The sequence below is a fragment of the Plecotus auritus genome (assembly GCF_963455305.1).
Source record: "Plecotus auritus genome assembly, chromosome: 2".
Lineage (NCBI taxonomy): Eukaryota > Metazoa > Chordata > Mammalia > Chiroptera > Vespertilionidae > Plecotus > Plecotus auritus.
In genome coordinates, this window is record NC_137771.1 from 169,970,024 (window position 1) to 169,985,519 (window position 15,496).

The 15,496-nt window shown below is 53.0% G+C and overlaps 1 protein-coding gene across 2 annotated transcripts in view; it reads left to right on the plus strand.

Annotated features, from left to right (window-relative positions):
• PDIA5 (protein disulfide isomerase family A member 5) overlaps positions 1-15,496 on the plus strand; it is an 89,614-nt gene that overhangs the window by 12,398 nt on the left and 61,720 nt on the right. Inside the window, exons 2-4 of one of the 2 annotated variants that reach the window (XM_080656012.1) lie at positions 7,940-8,066; positions 10,303-10,335; positions 10,966-11,053. In XM_080656012.1, coding sequence (XP_080512138.1) covers positions 7,940-8,066; positions 10,303-10,335; positions 10,966-11,053 — 248 coding nt within the window. The remainder of the gene's footprint in view (positions 1-7,939; positions 8,067-10,302; positions 10,336-10,965; positions 11,054-15,496) is intronic. The other variant, XM_080656011.1, reaches the window with a different exon arrangement.

A 15,496-nucleotide genomic window follows, 5' to 3' on the forward strand; every position in this document is an offset into this window, starting at 1 on the left:
AGTCTTTTCAGGCTGTGACTCGCTGCTCCCAGCGTTGGGTTAGCTCTGAGAGTCAGGAGCATGGCTGTGTCTAGGGCAGGTCCTTTGCAACAGTGCGGGACTTGAAGGCACGCACACCTGAGGGACTGGGATATTTCACCTACAGAGTCCTAAGAGGGAATGTGTTTGCTATCTTCAGAGTGGGATAAGCTGACAGAATGGTGAGGGAGGGGAGAATTTGAACTTTCTAATGACGGGAGCTATCCAAAAAGAAAAGGTAGGGTGGAGGACAGGGACTTCTGTGTATGAACATGGTTAGTTCCCCCACGTCCCTGGGCCCCACGAGGTTGAGCAGCTTCAGGAGAGTTTGAGTCCTTGGCTCTGGGGGGCTACCTGGAGGCTGGAATGTGAAGAATGTTGAGAGGAGTCCTGTATTGGGGAACCAACCAGCTCAACTAAAGCCTGGGGGCTGCAAGGGATGTCCTGGCCTTCTGGTTCCCTTACTAGCAAAGGGCTGAGGCTGTAGGGAAATAGGCTGGTTACTAGCTAAATGTCCTCTTATTGGTGGGTAGCTGTCACCAGGTGACCAAGATACCCGATAAGAACAGGCAAGGTGAAATCTGGATAACTAGCAGGCACATAGTAAATCAAACCCTTGATATCCTATCTGTCTCTTTCCTTATTACAATGTATCTGAAGTCTAATGCATGGCTTAATGCCTTTGATACTTTGAAATATCCCAACTGGAGCAGCTGTTAATATATCCTTCTAGTTAAAGCTTCTGTTCCAGTTGATACTCAAAATCTGTTTGTATGTGTGCTAGAAAACACAGAATGACAGTGCCTTAAGAAGATCAGTTATTCACTAATGTAGAAGCCTGGAAAAGGGGTTCCAGGGCCAGTATATCACCGGGACCCAGGTGTCTTCCGTCTTGTTACTTCACACCTTTAGCAAGTTCGTTCTCCTCCTTGTCTCAGCTGGACTGACAGGAAAGAGGAGGGGACCAAGAAGACTTAAGCCAGATGTCTATTGGGGACAGTTCCTAAAAGTTCCTATAACACTTCTGCTTACATTCCCAGGGCAGAAATTTAGACCCATAGCTACACTTGCTGCAAGGGAAACCGAGAGGTGTGGCTTGTAATGTGGGTGGCCACGGGTCCAGAGAAACTCAGCTTCAGAAGGTGTAATAGTGCTTCTCGGGTAGGGGTCGTGAGAATAGATTTGCCAAATGCCACAATCGGAACAGACTTTGGAAATCACGTTGAGCTCCTTCATTTACAGAGGAAGACACTGATACGCAGAGAAGGAGAGAGGACTTGTCCAAGGTCACACAGCCTGCAAACATCCAAGGCAGCACCACATTTGGGCTTCTCGGCTCTTTCCACCAAACCTCCAGCTCTAACTTCTCAGCCAGCTCAAGTTCTCTGACCTTGGGTTCAGGACATCTGTTTTTAACCTTTTTCCTGGATCCCTTTACCACCAACTTCTTAAGAATCTAGACTTTTAGATTCTCACATTTCAAAACTATTTTGAGCAAAATGTGGGTTACACTAAATTAAACTAGTTTCTTCACAGCCCCCATCATAAGAAGGGTATTTTTTTTCCAGGTGACAAAGCCAAAAAGGTCAAGCCCCCCCGCCACCCTTTTTCCTAGATGTTAAACTTCTGTCCTTAAATCTTCCTCCTTTAGCAAGCTGCTGTTACATAATTGAATACTCTGGCTTCAGGATCTGCATTGAATAATGAATCTATGAGGACAGACAGCCTGCCTGGCTATAGAGACCGTGAGGGTGCTGGCACGTGCCCCAGCGATCTAGAGCTTTTTAAAGCCGAGGGTGTAATGTGACAAGGACTGTCCTCACGATTATTTTCCAGAATTGTATGACTCTTTATCTCTTTAGTTTGGTGGCGCTGGTGGGTGAGCTTACGAGGAGAGAGAGGAGCTGGTGTGAGCTGTGTGTTAGAGCGAGAGGGTGGTGGAAAGAGGCACAGACTTCTGTACGAGATCTGATTAACAGCAGGTCTGGGCTAATGGCCCCAGGACCCTGATAATCAGGGCAGACCCCCGGTGCTCTGGGCTGGCAGGAAGCAGAGGGCTAGTGGAAGTCTCTGCTGGGACTCTCCTCGCCATGGGATTCTGGAAGAGGAGGGCTTCTCCTGGCGGTTTTGGTGGGCCCTGCCTGGGAAGGAGGTTGCCCTGGTCCAGGGAGCGTGGGTTGAGAGAAGCAGACCACCTCCTCTGGGCAGGAGCTGGGAGACCTAAGCTCTGGTCCTAGCTCTACTGCTTACCTACTGTGCGGCCTTGACGAGTAATTTAGCCTCTCTGAGCCTCAGTTTCCACTCTGCAGGAGGAGGCCAGTGCCCACTCATCGGGTTTTGTGAGGGGCAAATGGGCACGGAACCTGGAGGGCACGTTCTGCAGGTGCTGCCTCGCCTCTGGCCTGGGTCGCTGTGCAGAGGGGTTTTGCCCCAGGTTTTATGATGCTGAGTGTGTGTACGTGCACGCGTCTTCCTGCCTGATGTGCTGTTTTGCCTGATTGCAGCCTGGGCCCGGAGAGGAAGAGGTGGTGCCCATTTTACTGTTGTCGTTGCTCGGTCTCTGATTATCTCGCTAATGGTACTACTACAGATAATTACAATTATTATGTACTTCTGTATGCCAAGCATTACGTTAGGTTCCCTGTGTACTTCCCCTCCTCTCTTCTCGCTTAATCCTCAGCCAACCCCGCAAGGCAGGTGTCAGCATTTTCCCCTCGGCTCTACGGTGGGGAAATGACCCTGGGAGGTATAGTGACATCTGAGATGGTCTTGCTATGAATGATGGCGCCTGGGTCTGAACCCGGGTCTGACTCCAGAAGCAGTGCTCTGTTCAGGTGTTGAACCCTGGGGTGTGTAGGGGACCCCGAGGGGAGCAGATGAGAGTGGGCTGCTAGGCTGGAGGGGCCCAGATTTGGGCAGACCCCTGTTAGGAGGACACTGCAGAGAGTCTGGAAGATGAGGAGAGAACCCAGTTTCCTGGACCCCATTGCCTCCCAACTTGGTGGAGGTGGGGTGAGGACTCCTGTGACGGAGACCCGGGGGCCGCTGGGCTCTGAAGAGGGCCTTGTACTCTGCTGGGGGGAAGGGGCTTGAGGATGGAGGGGCCTGGTGTTCTAAGCGAGGTGCTACTGTGACAGGGGCTGGGGGCACTCTGATGGGGGGGGGGCACTGGCTCTCTGATGGAAGTGGGACCTTTGGGGGCCTGTATTCCCCAGCAGCAGCAAAGGGAGGCCATCCTTCCCAAGCTTTGCTTTGCTCTGCGCTGGGGGAATGGCTTATGGGTCTCAGCCCAGCCCACGGGGCAGCTCAGCCCTGATACAAATCCTGTTAAAGCTGTGGGTCCAGGAGCAGAAAGAAAGCAATTGTTGCAGCCCATCAGGAGTTTGCATGGTGAACAGAGGGGATTTTTTTTCTCTTCTACTTCTAAAGGGAATGACTTAGAATGTAAAGAGCCGGCCCAGCCCCGGAGCAGGGAGCAGTTCGGAAGTTGGCGCTGCCCTCTCCCCTGGGGGCCTGACAAAGCAGAGGGTCTGTGCATCATTAACACTGTTATTGTTGCCATAGTTATTTTGTTATCAAGGTTTGTGGGTTGTGGCTTAAGAGATCACTGGGCGGTGATCCAGGGCTCACTGAAGCTGCATCTTAAGGAAAGAAGGGAGCGTGCACATTGCAAAGGTTAAAATAGACTGAAGGGGAGGAGAAAGGAGAATGTTAAGTGGCTGGAGCAGCACCCCCTTGTGCTTAGCGGGGGTGGGGGGGGGTGAGGCCAGGGTGGCCCTCCTGGCTGTCCCTGCAGTTGCCTGCTAAGGAGGGTCTGTCTGATGCAGACACAGGCTTTTCATCCTTCCCAATCTCAGAGATGCTAAGTAAGCCTTGCAGGTCTCCCCTGGAACTGGCTATAGGCCTGTTTTCCCCTGTCACTCCCAAATCTCCAGACCCTGCCTCTCCTGTCACCCCAGCTCCTGCGCTGGGCATGCTGTCTCTTCCCAGCGCTCGCTTCCGGCTCAGCTACTGAGATTATCTCAGATTGTCCTGGGACTCTGCCATGGACTTTGCCTGCGGATCAATCACCGCCTTTCTGTGTGTCTCCTCTTAGGCCTGTGTTGACAGAGCACTTCCCACCTTTTCCTTTTGACTGTCCTTCCCTCTCTGGGCTTCTCCTTCTGAGCCTCGACCCCAGACTTACTCCCCAGCCTGTATGGAGTGCCTTATTGTCCACACGTCCATGCCTGAGCTCATGATCACCTTCCTCAGCATCAGACAGACAGAAACCCCCGCTGCTTCTCAATTCTTCCATTTTTGGCTATTGTTCCGCTCCTAGCCCAGAATCCTTGGTGTCATTTTAGCCTCTTCTCTCTTCCTTCCTTGCTTACATAGGAATAGTCATTGAGTTCTGTTGTTTTTCCCTAAGGCTCTTGGATTTGACCCATTTCTTTCCACTTGAGCAGCCACCCAGCTGGTCCCTCCACCTCTACCTCCTAGTGGCTGCCCAGTCGGAGGTCACGGCCAAAGGCAGTTCTCCAGGAGCCAGGCTTTCCAGACCCGCAGCCTGGCTCCACCTGCCCTCTCCCACCGTGCTCCCACCAGGCCCTCACTGGCTGTGTGGTGGTCACTGGCTGTGCTGTGGTCGGCCTGGTGTCAGTGGTCCCTTCCAGGTCTCCCGAGAGCTGCCATGGACTCACCGTGTAACGTGCTCCTAGAGGTGATCTCTGCATAGGCCAGGATGGTAACCAGTGTGCCTTGTTGTGTTTATTATTCTGGACGAACGGTTCCTGTGGCTTTCGAGGGGCCCAGGTGCTGTTCTGGGCCGGGTCCTCCAGAACTAGCTCTGGTCTAGGGGACGGGGTAGGGATGGGGAGGTGGGGAGGAGACAGACCCTCTATAAAGACCGGCTATGGGCAGTACCGGTGTAAGCCCCAGTGTCATGCCCGGTGACGGTGTTCAAGCAGAGGCAATTTGCTCGGCGTGTCTCTGGTTGAGCTTAAGTTCTCTGCTGTGTGAGGGTGAGCACTGGGTCAGAGGTTTTGGTGGCTGGCGGGCCTGGGCCGTGGTTTGTTTGCTCTGGGGGTGGCCGATGTTTAGATGACCTGAGGGACCCACTGGGTTTTATAGGAAGGAAGCTGTGGGTATGCCTTGAGACTCGGCTCTTGTGGTTTCTGTTGTAGACACGGCTGTCGCTGCGGCCCAGCTACGCCACCGTGATGCCTGGGCAGGTGGGCACTGGGCGGGCCCTCTCACCCCCCTTTTCCAGAAGCACAGATGCCTGCCAGTTTCAGGAGGGCTGGTCCACAGGTCAGAATCCCCAGGCACTGGGCAAAGGTAGCTGTTTTTCTTCATTGCAGATTATCTGAGGATTAAAATCAGAGCAGAGTCAGTGTGTTTTTCCAACAGATTTTTTTTTTCCTTTTTTCCTTTAGTCATGTGCATTGAGCTATGAACTCTTTAGTCTGAAGTCCATTCGTTCTCTGGGAGCAGTAAACGAAATAACACGTAACCATAAAGTGGAATTAACTTTTTGGTGAGCTCTCCAGGTGGGTAAGGGCAGTGGTCTGTAGGCCTGTCCACAGCTCTGGCAGGGCAGAATGAGGGAGCGATCATTCCTCAGCTCCTCCTCCTGGATGGTTTTACCCTGGGGAGAAGGAACCTGGAAACCTAATGGCAGGTTATATTTAGAAACACTAGAACGTGGCTGCCTTTCTGTCTTCTGTTCTGCTGAGATAGAAATTTATATTACATATTATGGTAATGACGCTATTGGAGTGCTTTATGATTTATAAAGTATGTTCGATAAGTTATCCCCTTTTATCCTGACAGCAGTCCCATGAGGGAGGTATTATTATCTCCAGGTCAGATGTGAGAGGCATTAAGCCTCTGGAAGGTTGAGGGATGTTGCTTAGCCATCTTAGCTATTGAGTGGTAGAGCTCAGACTCAGCTCAAGACTTCTGGCTGTAAAGAGGCAGTGGACTGAGAGGGAATGGGGTTAAAGAGAGAGACTGGGGTTCGGGTCCTGCCTCTGCTTTTCATTAGCTGTGTAACTTTGGTCAGACAATTTACCTGATCAATATGATTAAGCATATCAGATAATCTACAGTTGGTTCTTTTTATTGACCACATTCCCACATATTTCTCAGACCTTGCTCCATTCTGGGCTGGTTGCTCTGGGCTGGATCCTTGGTTTCCTAGATTCCATGTATTTATCATTTTTTATTTACATCTTGTTTTGGGAGAGCATGAGTTCTAGTAGCTTCCTGAGAAAGGGTGCATTGGTGGTAAATCGTGCACATCTGAGATCTTAAGTCTGAGTAAATTTGTATTCACCATTGATAGTTTGGCTGGTTATCAAATTCCAGTTGGAAACCACATTGCTTGATAATTGCAAAGGTGATGCTTCATTGTATTCCAGTGTGCTGATGACCAGTCTTACGCCAATTCTGACTCCTGGTCTTTCATATGTGGTGTGTATTTTTTCTTTGAAACACGAATCTGCTCTTTGTCGGCAGTGTCCTAAATGTTTGCAGAGATGTATTTTGGTGAGAGTTAATTTTATTCTTGATGCTGGGCCCTCTCAACTGAAAGCTCACATCCTTCAATTCTGGGGTATTTTCTCAAATTATTTCTTTGATAATTTCTTGTTCTCTGTTTTCTTCTTTTTCTGAAGTTCCTTTAATGTGGCTGTTTGTGCTTTAATTGGGCTGTTTTTAGTCTTAGTTTCATCTTTCCATTGGTTTGTTTCTGCCCCTTTTATGTTAAGGGCTTTCCTCAGATATCTGGTGAACCTTGTTATCTGTGTGTATTGAAGAGCAAGGCACTAACTAGCACATGATCAGAGACTGAGTGTGGGGAGGGGGTGGAGGGCACTTGGTTCCTGAGGGGACCTCACAGTAGGTATTTGAGTGGGAATTCAGCTGTTCCATGGGAGGGTCTCCAAGTCACTGTCTTTGGATTGTTTTTCTTGTATTTCTCAGTTTCCCCAGAGAACAATTCTCTAATCTCCTGCCTGGGGGAATAAGGCCGGCAGCATTCTGGAAAAGGGGTGCTAGGGGATGGGGCTCATGCAGATGGTTGATCTCAAGGTTTAGTTCGTAGACTTCCCTTAATCTCCTGTTTTCTCTCAGGGCCACCCTTCCACCCTCTGCCCGGTGTCTCCCAGCAGAGCTTTCCTTATTTTAAGTAACCAGGTAGTAACCCTTGTGCCTTCTGCCAAATAGGCAGGGGGCTGTTGGCCAGCTGTGTGGGCTGGTGCGGGGATCTGCTGTGTGACTGCTCCTTATTCATGTGTTTAACACACACACACACACACACACACACACACACACACACACACACACACACACACTGCTTTCATCTTACACATGCCTGTGGAGGTGCCTGTGCCCAAGGTTTTCAGGCTTCTTGGGGACAATTCGCTCATTTTTGTTGGCTTGTTTCCTGAGATCATTGGCTGAGTAGGGCAAGCAGAAATGCCCTCACCATCCATTCCCATCCTGAACATCAGAGGTGATCTTATTTCTCCGTGGATTTGTGTTCCGGTGCTTCTGAGTGGGATGGAGATTTCGCATTGCTCCGGTGTGTGATGCAGTGTAGAATGTAGACACTGACCTCCCAGAGAGGTCTTGGTTGAGGGGGTGGCAAATACGTCCATGCACATGCCCGTGTTGTATGCCGTCCGTGCAGCGTTATGAAAGTGCATGGAGAAGAGAGTGACTTGGAGACTGAGAGTGGACGGGGAAGTGTCTTGGGGTGTGTGGTGACTTGGAGAGGGGGTGAGATGAAGGGCAGCTCTAGACTCCTGAGAAGGCTTGGTGTGACCTCATCCCTCTGAAGTGAGATATGCTTTAGGCAGCAGGTCTGTGGGCACCTGTTCTTCCTCAGACCTGGCCGGGACCCAGGGCTCACCATCCTTGTCCCCTTCATTTCCAGGTTGTCCTGCCAGGATGGCTGTCCTCCACAAAGGTCTCCTCCCTCATCGAGAGGATCTCTGATCCCAAGGACTTGAAAAAACTTCTCAGGACCCGGAATAATGTATTGGTGCTTTACTCCAAATCCGGTGAGTGCCCCTCCTGGGGTCACCTGTTGGGGATGGCATGCGACAGGAAGGGAATGAGAGGGGCAGAGGTGGGAGACGGAGACCTTAGGACTAAAAACCAGTCAGGGAGGGTCCTAGGGACACCGTGTTTGTTGGCTTTCCTCAGGAGACGGCAGAGGCCTGGAGGGGCATTAGTTCTGCTGATATGGGATCCCTGAGCGATCATTCACTTCCTTTCTATAAGTGTTTCTTAGAAAAAGCCTCATTGCCTCAGGAGAGGGCATGAGTGTGAATGAAGACAGAGGACTGTGGACACTGGGGATGGACATTCTGACTTCCTGGACAGGCACAGGCCTGCCCTGCCAGGGCATGCTTCTCCAGGGCTGTTGATGAACAGCCTGGGCCATCCCGTCGCCAGCTGAATTGGTCCCAGGCTTGGGGACATGCACCCAGGCTGGCAGCTCCGACCCGGCCTGGCCTCCATCTGTCCTACTCTGGGATTGGAACACAAGGCTGAGTTTGGACTGGGCTCAGGGCGGCTTCAGTGGGGATGGGAGCAGCAGCTTGCTTCCTCTGACCTTGGAACTGGCGAGGGCACAGTGGATGGAGAGAGGTTTGCTCGGCTGTTGGCTGTGACTTTGAACATCAGACTGTTGATATTATTCCAGCACAGTTAAGTGTTTTCACTGCTCCTGAGGATGCCAAGTTTTCCGTGCCCTGGAGTAGCAATAGCCAGTGGCTGGGCCAGTTCCGGGCACAGCTCTCCCTGCATCTCATCCTTGACACTCATTGGCACTGGGGCTGATGGATGTTTTGGACGTGTGTCCCTCCTGGAGCCCGCACTCTCCAAGCACCCTGGCACATGCTGCTCCTTGCCCTTCTGCAGGCCTGGCAGACGCTCCTTGAGGTGGTTGTTGGGAGCCCAGCATGTGACTAGCATTTCTCTGCTGTCAGGAGTAAGGGTAAACTAAGGCCAGGGAGAAGCAGAGCTGCTCCTGAGGCCGGGGTGTAGGGCCCTGAATAAGCGTGGCTCACCCCGTGGGTGCTCCTGGAGCTGGCGGTTGTCGGTGTGGGAGCACACTCAGCTCTTCTCTGGGTACGTCCGTCACAGAAGCTCATCATCATACAAGGACGCCTCCAGGACCTTCTGCAGTACACTCCCCTTCGCTCCGCTGCCAGGAGGGAGCCAGCGCAGGTGGTCAGATAACATCCAGGTTGCGAGGGAGGAGCTGAAGCTGGGAGAGAACAGCTGACTTGTCTGAGGCCTCACAGCTGGTAGACGGTAGACGACGTCCGAGCTGGTCGGTCGAGCAGGTCCCTGTACCACCTCTGCTTGTTTCTTCTGCTGGAGGGAGGAAGCAGCGATGTGTTACCTCTGCAGGGACGGGAGGGCTCTGCCACCAGGAAATGATTTTGGTTAGTTAGAGGGTGGGAAGGTGGGTTCCCCCGTTGGGGCTTGCAGGGCCCAGAGGTCTTGTTTTCTCTTCAGCCGTCACCCAGGCGTGGTCTCATGCTTCCCGCGTGCTGGCTCCTCCCTGCGTTGGCAGTGGCCGTGGGTGGTTATTCTACCTTCCTGCCTCCTCCCCAGGCCTGTCACTAGACTTGTGACTGTGCGTGGGCTTTCAGGGCAGCACAGTAGCTGGGTTTCTCCCCTCCCGTCCCTCCCCCTCCCGGCAGGGCTCCCTTTCCTCAGGGCTAGGGGAGGGGTGCTGCCTATCGCTCCACTTCAGTTTCCCTCCCCCGCTCCCCAGAGCCCCTCTGCCTGCTGAGCGATGGCCTTTCCCACCTCCGCCGCGCCCTCCTCCTGGTGCCCGGGTGGGGTTCCTGGCACGGTTCTAGAACGATGCTTTTTGTTTACTTCCATAAAGGCTCTGCATGCTTTGTGTTCACAAACAGCTACCATTCTCCACACTAGACAAGGGAATCTGTGGAGGCAAACATTTCAGACACCATTTCTGCTTGGCTTTGGGACGTATGGTAGGGGGAAGGCAGCAGACTGCTCTCCCCACCAGTGTCTGCCTGGTAGGCCTTTCACAGGCGCTCACAGGTCTGGCAGGGGGGCGTGACACACTGGCCACAGCCCCTCGGCAGTGGGACCTTGCAGGCTGGCAGTGCTAAATCCTGGCCACAGAGGCTCCATCCCCAAGAACCTGCCCTCCTACAATAGAGTCCAGGTGCTCTGCCCAGACCCACAGGAGTCAACACCTGGACCAGCAAAGCACTCTTCCTTTCTCGTGTCCACTCCATCCTGCCCAAGGCATGGTCTGCGGTCCTGTAGCTGACTCCCGAGGTACTGCCCGGCCCCGTGCCTCCCTGCCATTTCCTGGGAAGTGGGCTGTGACATCTGACATGGCTACACTTGGCGTTGGTCTGTTGGAGACTAGTGTCATGTGTAAACTTCATCTGATCGCCAGGTTGTACTGAGAGCCCCTAGACGCGTGTGTGATGGACAAAGGTAGGAAGGATCGGGCCCCTGCCTGCATCAGCTCCCAGGACAGACAAGGGTGGAATTGGCAAACTCATTTCCCACTTTAGTTATAGATTTGTCATTATGTGGTTATAAATTTTTCAAAATTTGTCCCAGACAGGTAGTGAGTCAGAGACTCTCCTGGGAGTTATCTATTTTGCTCAGAGACACTTGGAGGAGTGAGGGATGAGGTGTGGCTTAAGGAGGCGTGGCTTACGTGGGGGTTCTCTGTCCCCGAGGAAGGGCCCAGGAAGATGGCGGGAGCAGGTGTTCCTGGAATGAGCTACACTGTCCTCCCAGAACTGTTGGTCACCGGGACGCCATTTTAACTGGGGTTCTGGTCTGGTCTCCTCCCTTCCTTCCTTCCCCGCCCCCAAGAGAAGATGGCAGGGTGGCCCTGGTGTCCTTGGGCACAGATGTTTAATATTTGGTTGTTTTTTTTTTTTTTTACAGAGGCTGCAGCTGAAAGTCATCTCAGGCTACTGTCCACTGTGGCCCAGGCAGTGAAAGGACAAGGCACCATCTGCTGGGTGGACTGTGGGTATGTTCTGGGGACATGGGCATGTGGCTGGAGAGCAGGGGGCTTGGAGGCTGTGGCCAGTGGGGGGCGGGACTTGCCCCTGATTAATACTCTGAGAGAGAGGATGGGATGGAGAGATGCTGCAGAAAGACCTCCCTGGCAGCCGGGCGGGGTCACCTGTGGCCTGGAGGAGGCAGTCTGGCTCTCCCTCTCTGTCCGTCTTCCCTTCTTCCAGAGAGCTTTTACGTTTTACTTTGCCATATGTCACTTGATTTTGTTGGTGGCAGAGGGGGCCTTGTTTGGTAGATGGGGCCATGGTACCCAGAGAGGCAAGGTGATTTTCAGGGTGACCCATAAACTTGCTTGTCGGGGAGGGAGTTTGGCAGCAAGAATCTGGGCTTTACCCCCCAGTCCAGGCCAGTAACAGAGGTCTTCTCACCCTGTGGCCCAAGGTGGTGGAATCAGCTGGCCAACCTGCCTGCTGCCTTGGCTTCCAAGGTGATGCTATTAGATGAATCAGGTGGCTTAGTCCTTCCAGCTCGCTCCTCTAGCTGTGTCTCCACCCCTACCCCACCTGTCCCAGTGCCAGTGCCGTGAGTTCCTTTCCCCGCTCCTTCTCCTCCTCCTCCTCCTCCCCCTCCTCTCCCTCCTCTGTCCTGACCTCCCTCCTCTCAGGGGTTTTCTTGTTGGAATCGAGTGCCGCCCTCCCACCCCCACCCCAGGAGGAAGCCCATGGAAAGAGGCTACTTCTTAGGGTGGGGAAGGGCCTGTTGGTGGAGTTCCTCTGATTCTCTTGAGTTTGGAAGCTGGAGTACAGGGTGTGCTCAGCTTCCCTTTCCTTCCCATCATTAAGAATAATTTCCACATCTCTCTGTGTTCAGTGCTTTGCTGCTGGGATTATATTTATACACACCTCTTGTCATATCATTAGCTCCCAAGTTGGCAAAGACTGGCAGAAGCACAGAAAGACAAGCAGATAGTGAATGAACATAGGAAAAAAGATAGCTAAGAACAGCCTTGCCCTTTACACGTTTATGGAGCGCCAGCTGTATGCAAGGCACTGTGCTGCACTTGGCAGATAGCAGCGTTTACATGTCCTTCTGACTGAGGACAAGAGGTGTTTCCAGAGCCTCTTTGTCCAGCCACTGCTCACCTGGACTTGGGGTTTGTCAGGAGCGTGGAGTTGGGAAGAGGAGGGGAAAGGAGAATTGTACTCAAGGGTATTGTACTCCGGTTAGTTAGTTTGGGGAAGAGGTGGGGTTCTGCTGGGAAAGAGGCAGCTCTTTTCCTGGATGGCCCATAAAGGTCTTTAACCGTGGATGTAGCTGACCCTGCCTGAGTCACAAGCCTCGCTACTACCCTGTGGGTTAAGTGAGCTTTCATGGGCTCCACTCCAGTGCCATCTTCTTTCCCTGCAATCTGAGTCCTGAACGGCTGTTTTGCAAATGAACTTCATGGCCTCAAGCTTGACCTGCCCATGACTGGAGAGGACTGAAGGAGATTCATATTTTGACAGACCACCGAGTAAGACCCGCAGACGTGTAAGCCCAGCAGTGTTTGCTGAAGCCATGTGTGTATGTGTGCATGCACGCATGCCTGGCCTCACACCGCCAGGTTTACTGAAACACCAACTCAATGGAAGAGGCTACCCTCTAGATGGTTGGTGAGATTGTAGCCATTGGTGAATTCTAGTTCATCCCTGGTCTGGAAGTGTTTCTGTCTTCCAGGTGTGTCACTATCTCCAGTAGCTCCCCAGGCGTGCACTCCGTGACTGGCAGAGCATCAAAGCCTATTAGAGAGGACTCTCCATAGCTGAAGGTGATGCCAGTTCTGCCCAATGAGGCCTTATCACGGGGGTCTTGTGAGGCTTGCAGTTGGCAGAAGTGGGCAGAAGAGCTTTGATGTTGCTCCATCCACCTGGGTCCACTCAGCAGACATTTCCGAGCACTTACTATGTGCTTTGAGGTGCACAGTCATCCCCTCCCCGCCAAGGATAGCAGTGGCCTCTGTGCCAGGAGGAGGCAGACACCTAATCCGGTGACTACAATCCGGGTGGAAAGTGCTGTAAATGGCGGCTTTCTGTGTTGTCACTTAATTTTGTCTGGAAAGGTTGAGAAAGCTTCACAGAGGAGGTAGAGTTCAAGTTTGGGGCAAATACCTCAGGGTGTCAGGTCTTTAAAGTGCCCTGGCTTTCCCTGCAGGTGTGGGTGGGCCAAGCACTGCCTGGGGTCATCTGGCTGGTGGCCCAGGCAGGCACAGTCCTGTTCTCCTCCCTGGAAGGGCAAGACTAAATGGGGCGGACTAGTGTGTGGAGAGAGACTGAGGCGATTAGAATGCAGGACTCACGCAGAGACATGTGTAAGTGCCAGTGGGAGAAAGAATCCTGTGACTGATGTGCTAAATGAAAACCGAGGGAGAGGGCACCTTAGAGCTTAAAGGGTAACCAACCTTAAGACACAGGGATAGATGGTTTCATGCGTGTAGTTGCCACTCCATGTATCCCTGTAAGAGGAAGTGTAAACTGGAATGTTAAATAGCTTTTAAAATGGTTTGGAGAAGTAGGTGGATTGAGGAGCTATAATGGGTTATGTTGGAAGCAGTGGTATCTGTGTTTGAAATCAGAGGCAGAGTATGGCTACATCTTCCCAGAACAGCCCACGGACAGAACTCGGCTCTGGTCTGCGCAGGCCACCCTGGGCGGCACTTCTCACTGACCAGCGTCACATGAAACTCCCTAGGGTACCAGCTGGCTCTGCCCTCCTGCTCAGCCACCTCCACTCCTCGACTTCCGAACGTGCCCCGTAAATCATTAGGGGACCCTAGCATCTTAACTCCTGGGCCCTGCGATGACAGCTCTCGCTGTTGTCCTAAATGCGTTCCGTCTGTGTTTATGAATCTGAAAGAGACACTCCGGGGATGGGCAGACACGTGCTCAGGAACGCTTTCTGTTGCCGTCTGCAGTGGGGTGAGCAGGTGGAACGGAGCCAAGCCAACGTCTGCTCGCGTTTTATCTCGGCAGCTGTTAACTAGCAGGTGGGCAGCCAGAGCGCCCCTGTCCTCCCACAGGCCCTCTGAGGGCCCCCAGCTCCCGTCCTCTCCTGCCCTGCCTCCTGCCCTGCCAGCGAAGGGTCAGAGGCTAGGATGGGGACACCAGGGCTTGGAGTGGGGTGACAGGAAGGTCACGAGGGAACAGCCCCCTCTGCTTTCCTGCCTTAAAGAGCAGGTGAAGGGAACGGGGCATGTGAGGGTGAGGGAAGACAGAACTCTGGTGAGAGGTGCGTGGCACAATGGCAGAGGCTGGGTTGAAGGGTCGGCTTTGCTGCTTCTTAGCTCTGTGACCTTGGATAGGACAGTTACCCTGGGTCCATTTTCTTGTCTGTTAAATGGGACAATAATTCTTTCTTCTTCCTAGCTCCATGGAAGTTCTTTCTGGAATACCACTGAGATGGGAGACCCTATGCTGCTATAGTTACTTTTCATCGGGGCAGGACTGTTCAGGACTTTCAGGAAGCTGGAGGGCGAACCGGTGTGTTCGTTCCTCAGCAGCCTTTCCTTGGGGGAGGAGCCCTTGGTGGTTGTGAGGGTGCCTCTGAGGGAAGTTTTGGCATGAGAGTCAGCCCCGGCTCGTGGGTGCTTGGCTCCGACCCTGAAGAAGTGCAGGGTGCAGTGGAATTTGTACACCTGCTGGTCAGGAGGCCTGCCTTTGAGTCAGGGCTCATCCCTAAATAGCCTAGTTCAGAAAAATCCCAGAAGCTGCCAGACTTGGTGTGCAGGTATGTGCGTGCGCGCGTGTGGGGTGGTGTGTGTGTGTGTGTGTGTGTGTGTGTGTGTGTGTGTCTTTTGTCTTCCCGTCTTTGTGGGGGCCTTTTTTTCCTTTGCATCTCCCCCCATGCTGGGTATCTGCCTCTTAAAGCTTTCCAATCCTTCCCTCTGCGTCTCTCCTGTCTCCGGGTTTGTTCCCTGTCCCTTACAAGTTTCTGCCGCCTCTTCCCTTCTCTGGTCCCTGCTGCCCATTCTTTTGACCTTTTTCCTCCTTTCTTCTCTGTGTGGATGTTTCTTTCCCTCTTTTTCTCTCTTTTCTGGTGCTTTCCTCTCAACTGGTGCCTACGTGCCTGCAGGCACACATAGCCCTCCCTGTGGGTCCTCTCCCAGTCCCAGCAACTTGTTGCTGTGAGGTTTCTATAGGGTGGGTGGCTTCTGTCCAGGGATCTGTCAGCTCTCCCTGCCCCTCACTCCACCTCCTGGCTCAGGCCTCCGAGGCCATGCTCGGATTGGCTGCTGGTGGTTGTCTGGCTCAGTGTGTGTGTGAGGGAGTTGGTATTCCCTCCATGCCCCGGCAGCCTGGCATCGGGCTCGGCCTTGGCGTGGAGTGCTGCTGTCTGGGCAGCTGAGCCGGGGCCAGAGGCGGGAGTTGGGCCTGGGATGCTAATTCCTTGAGGCGGATTCTCACCGGGCTGAGGCTGC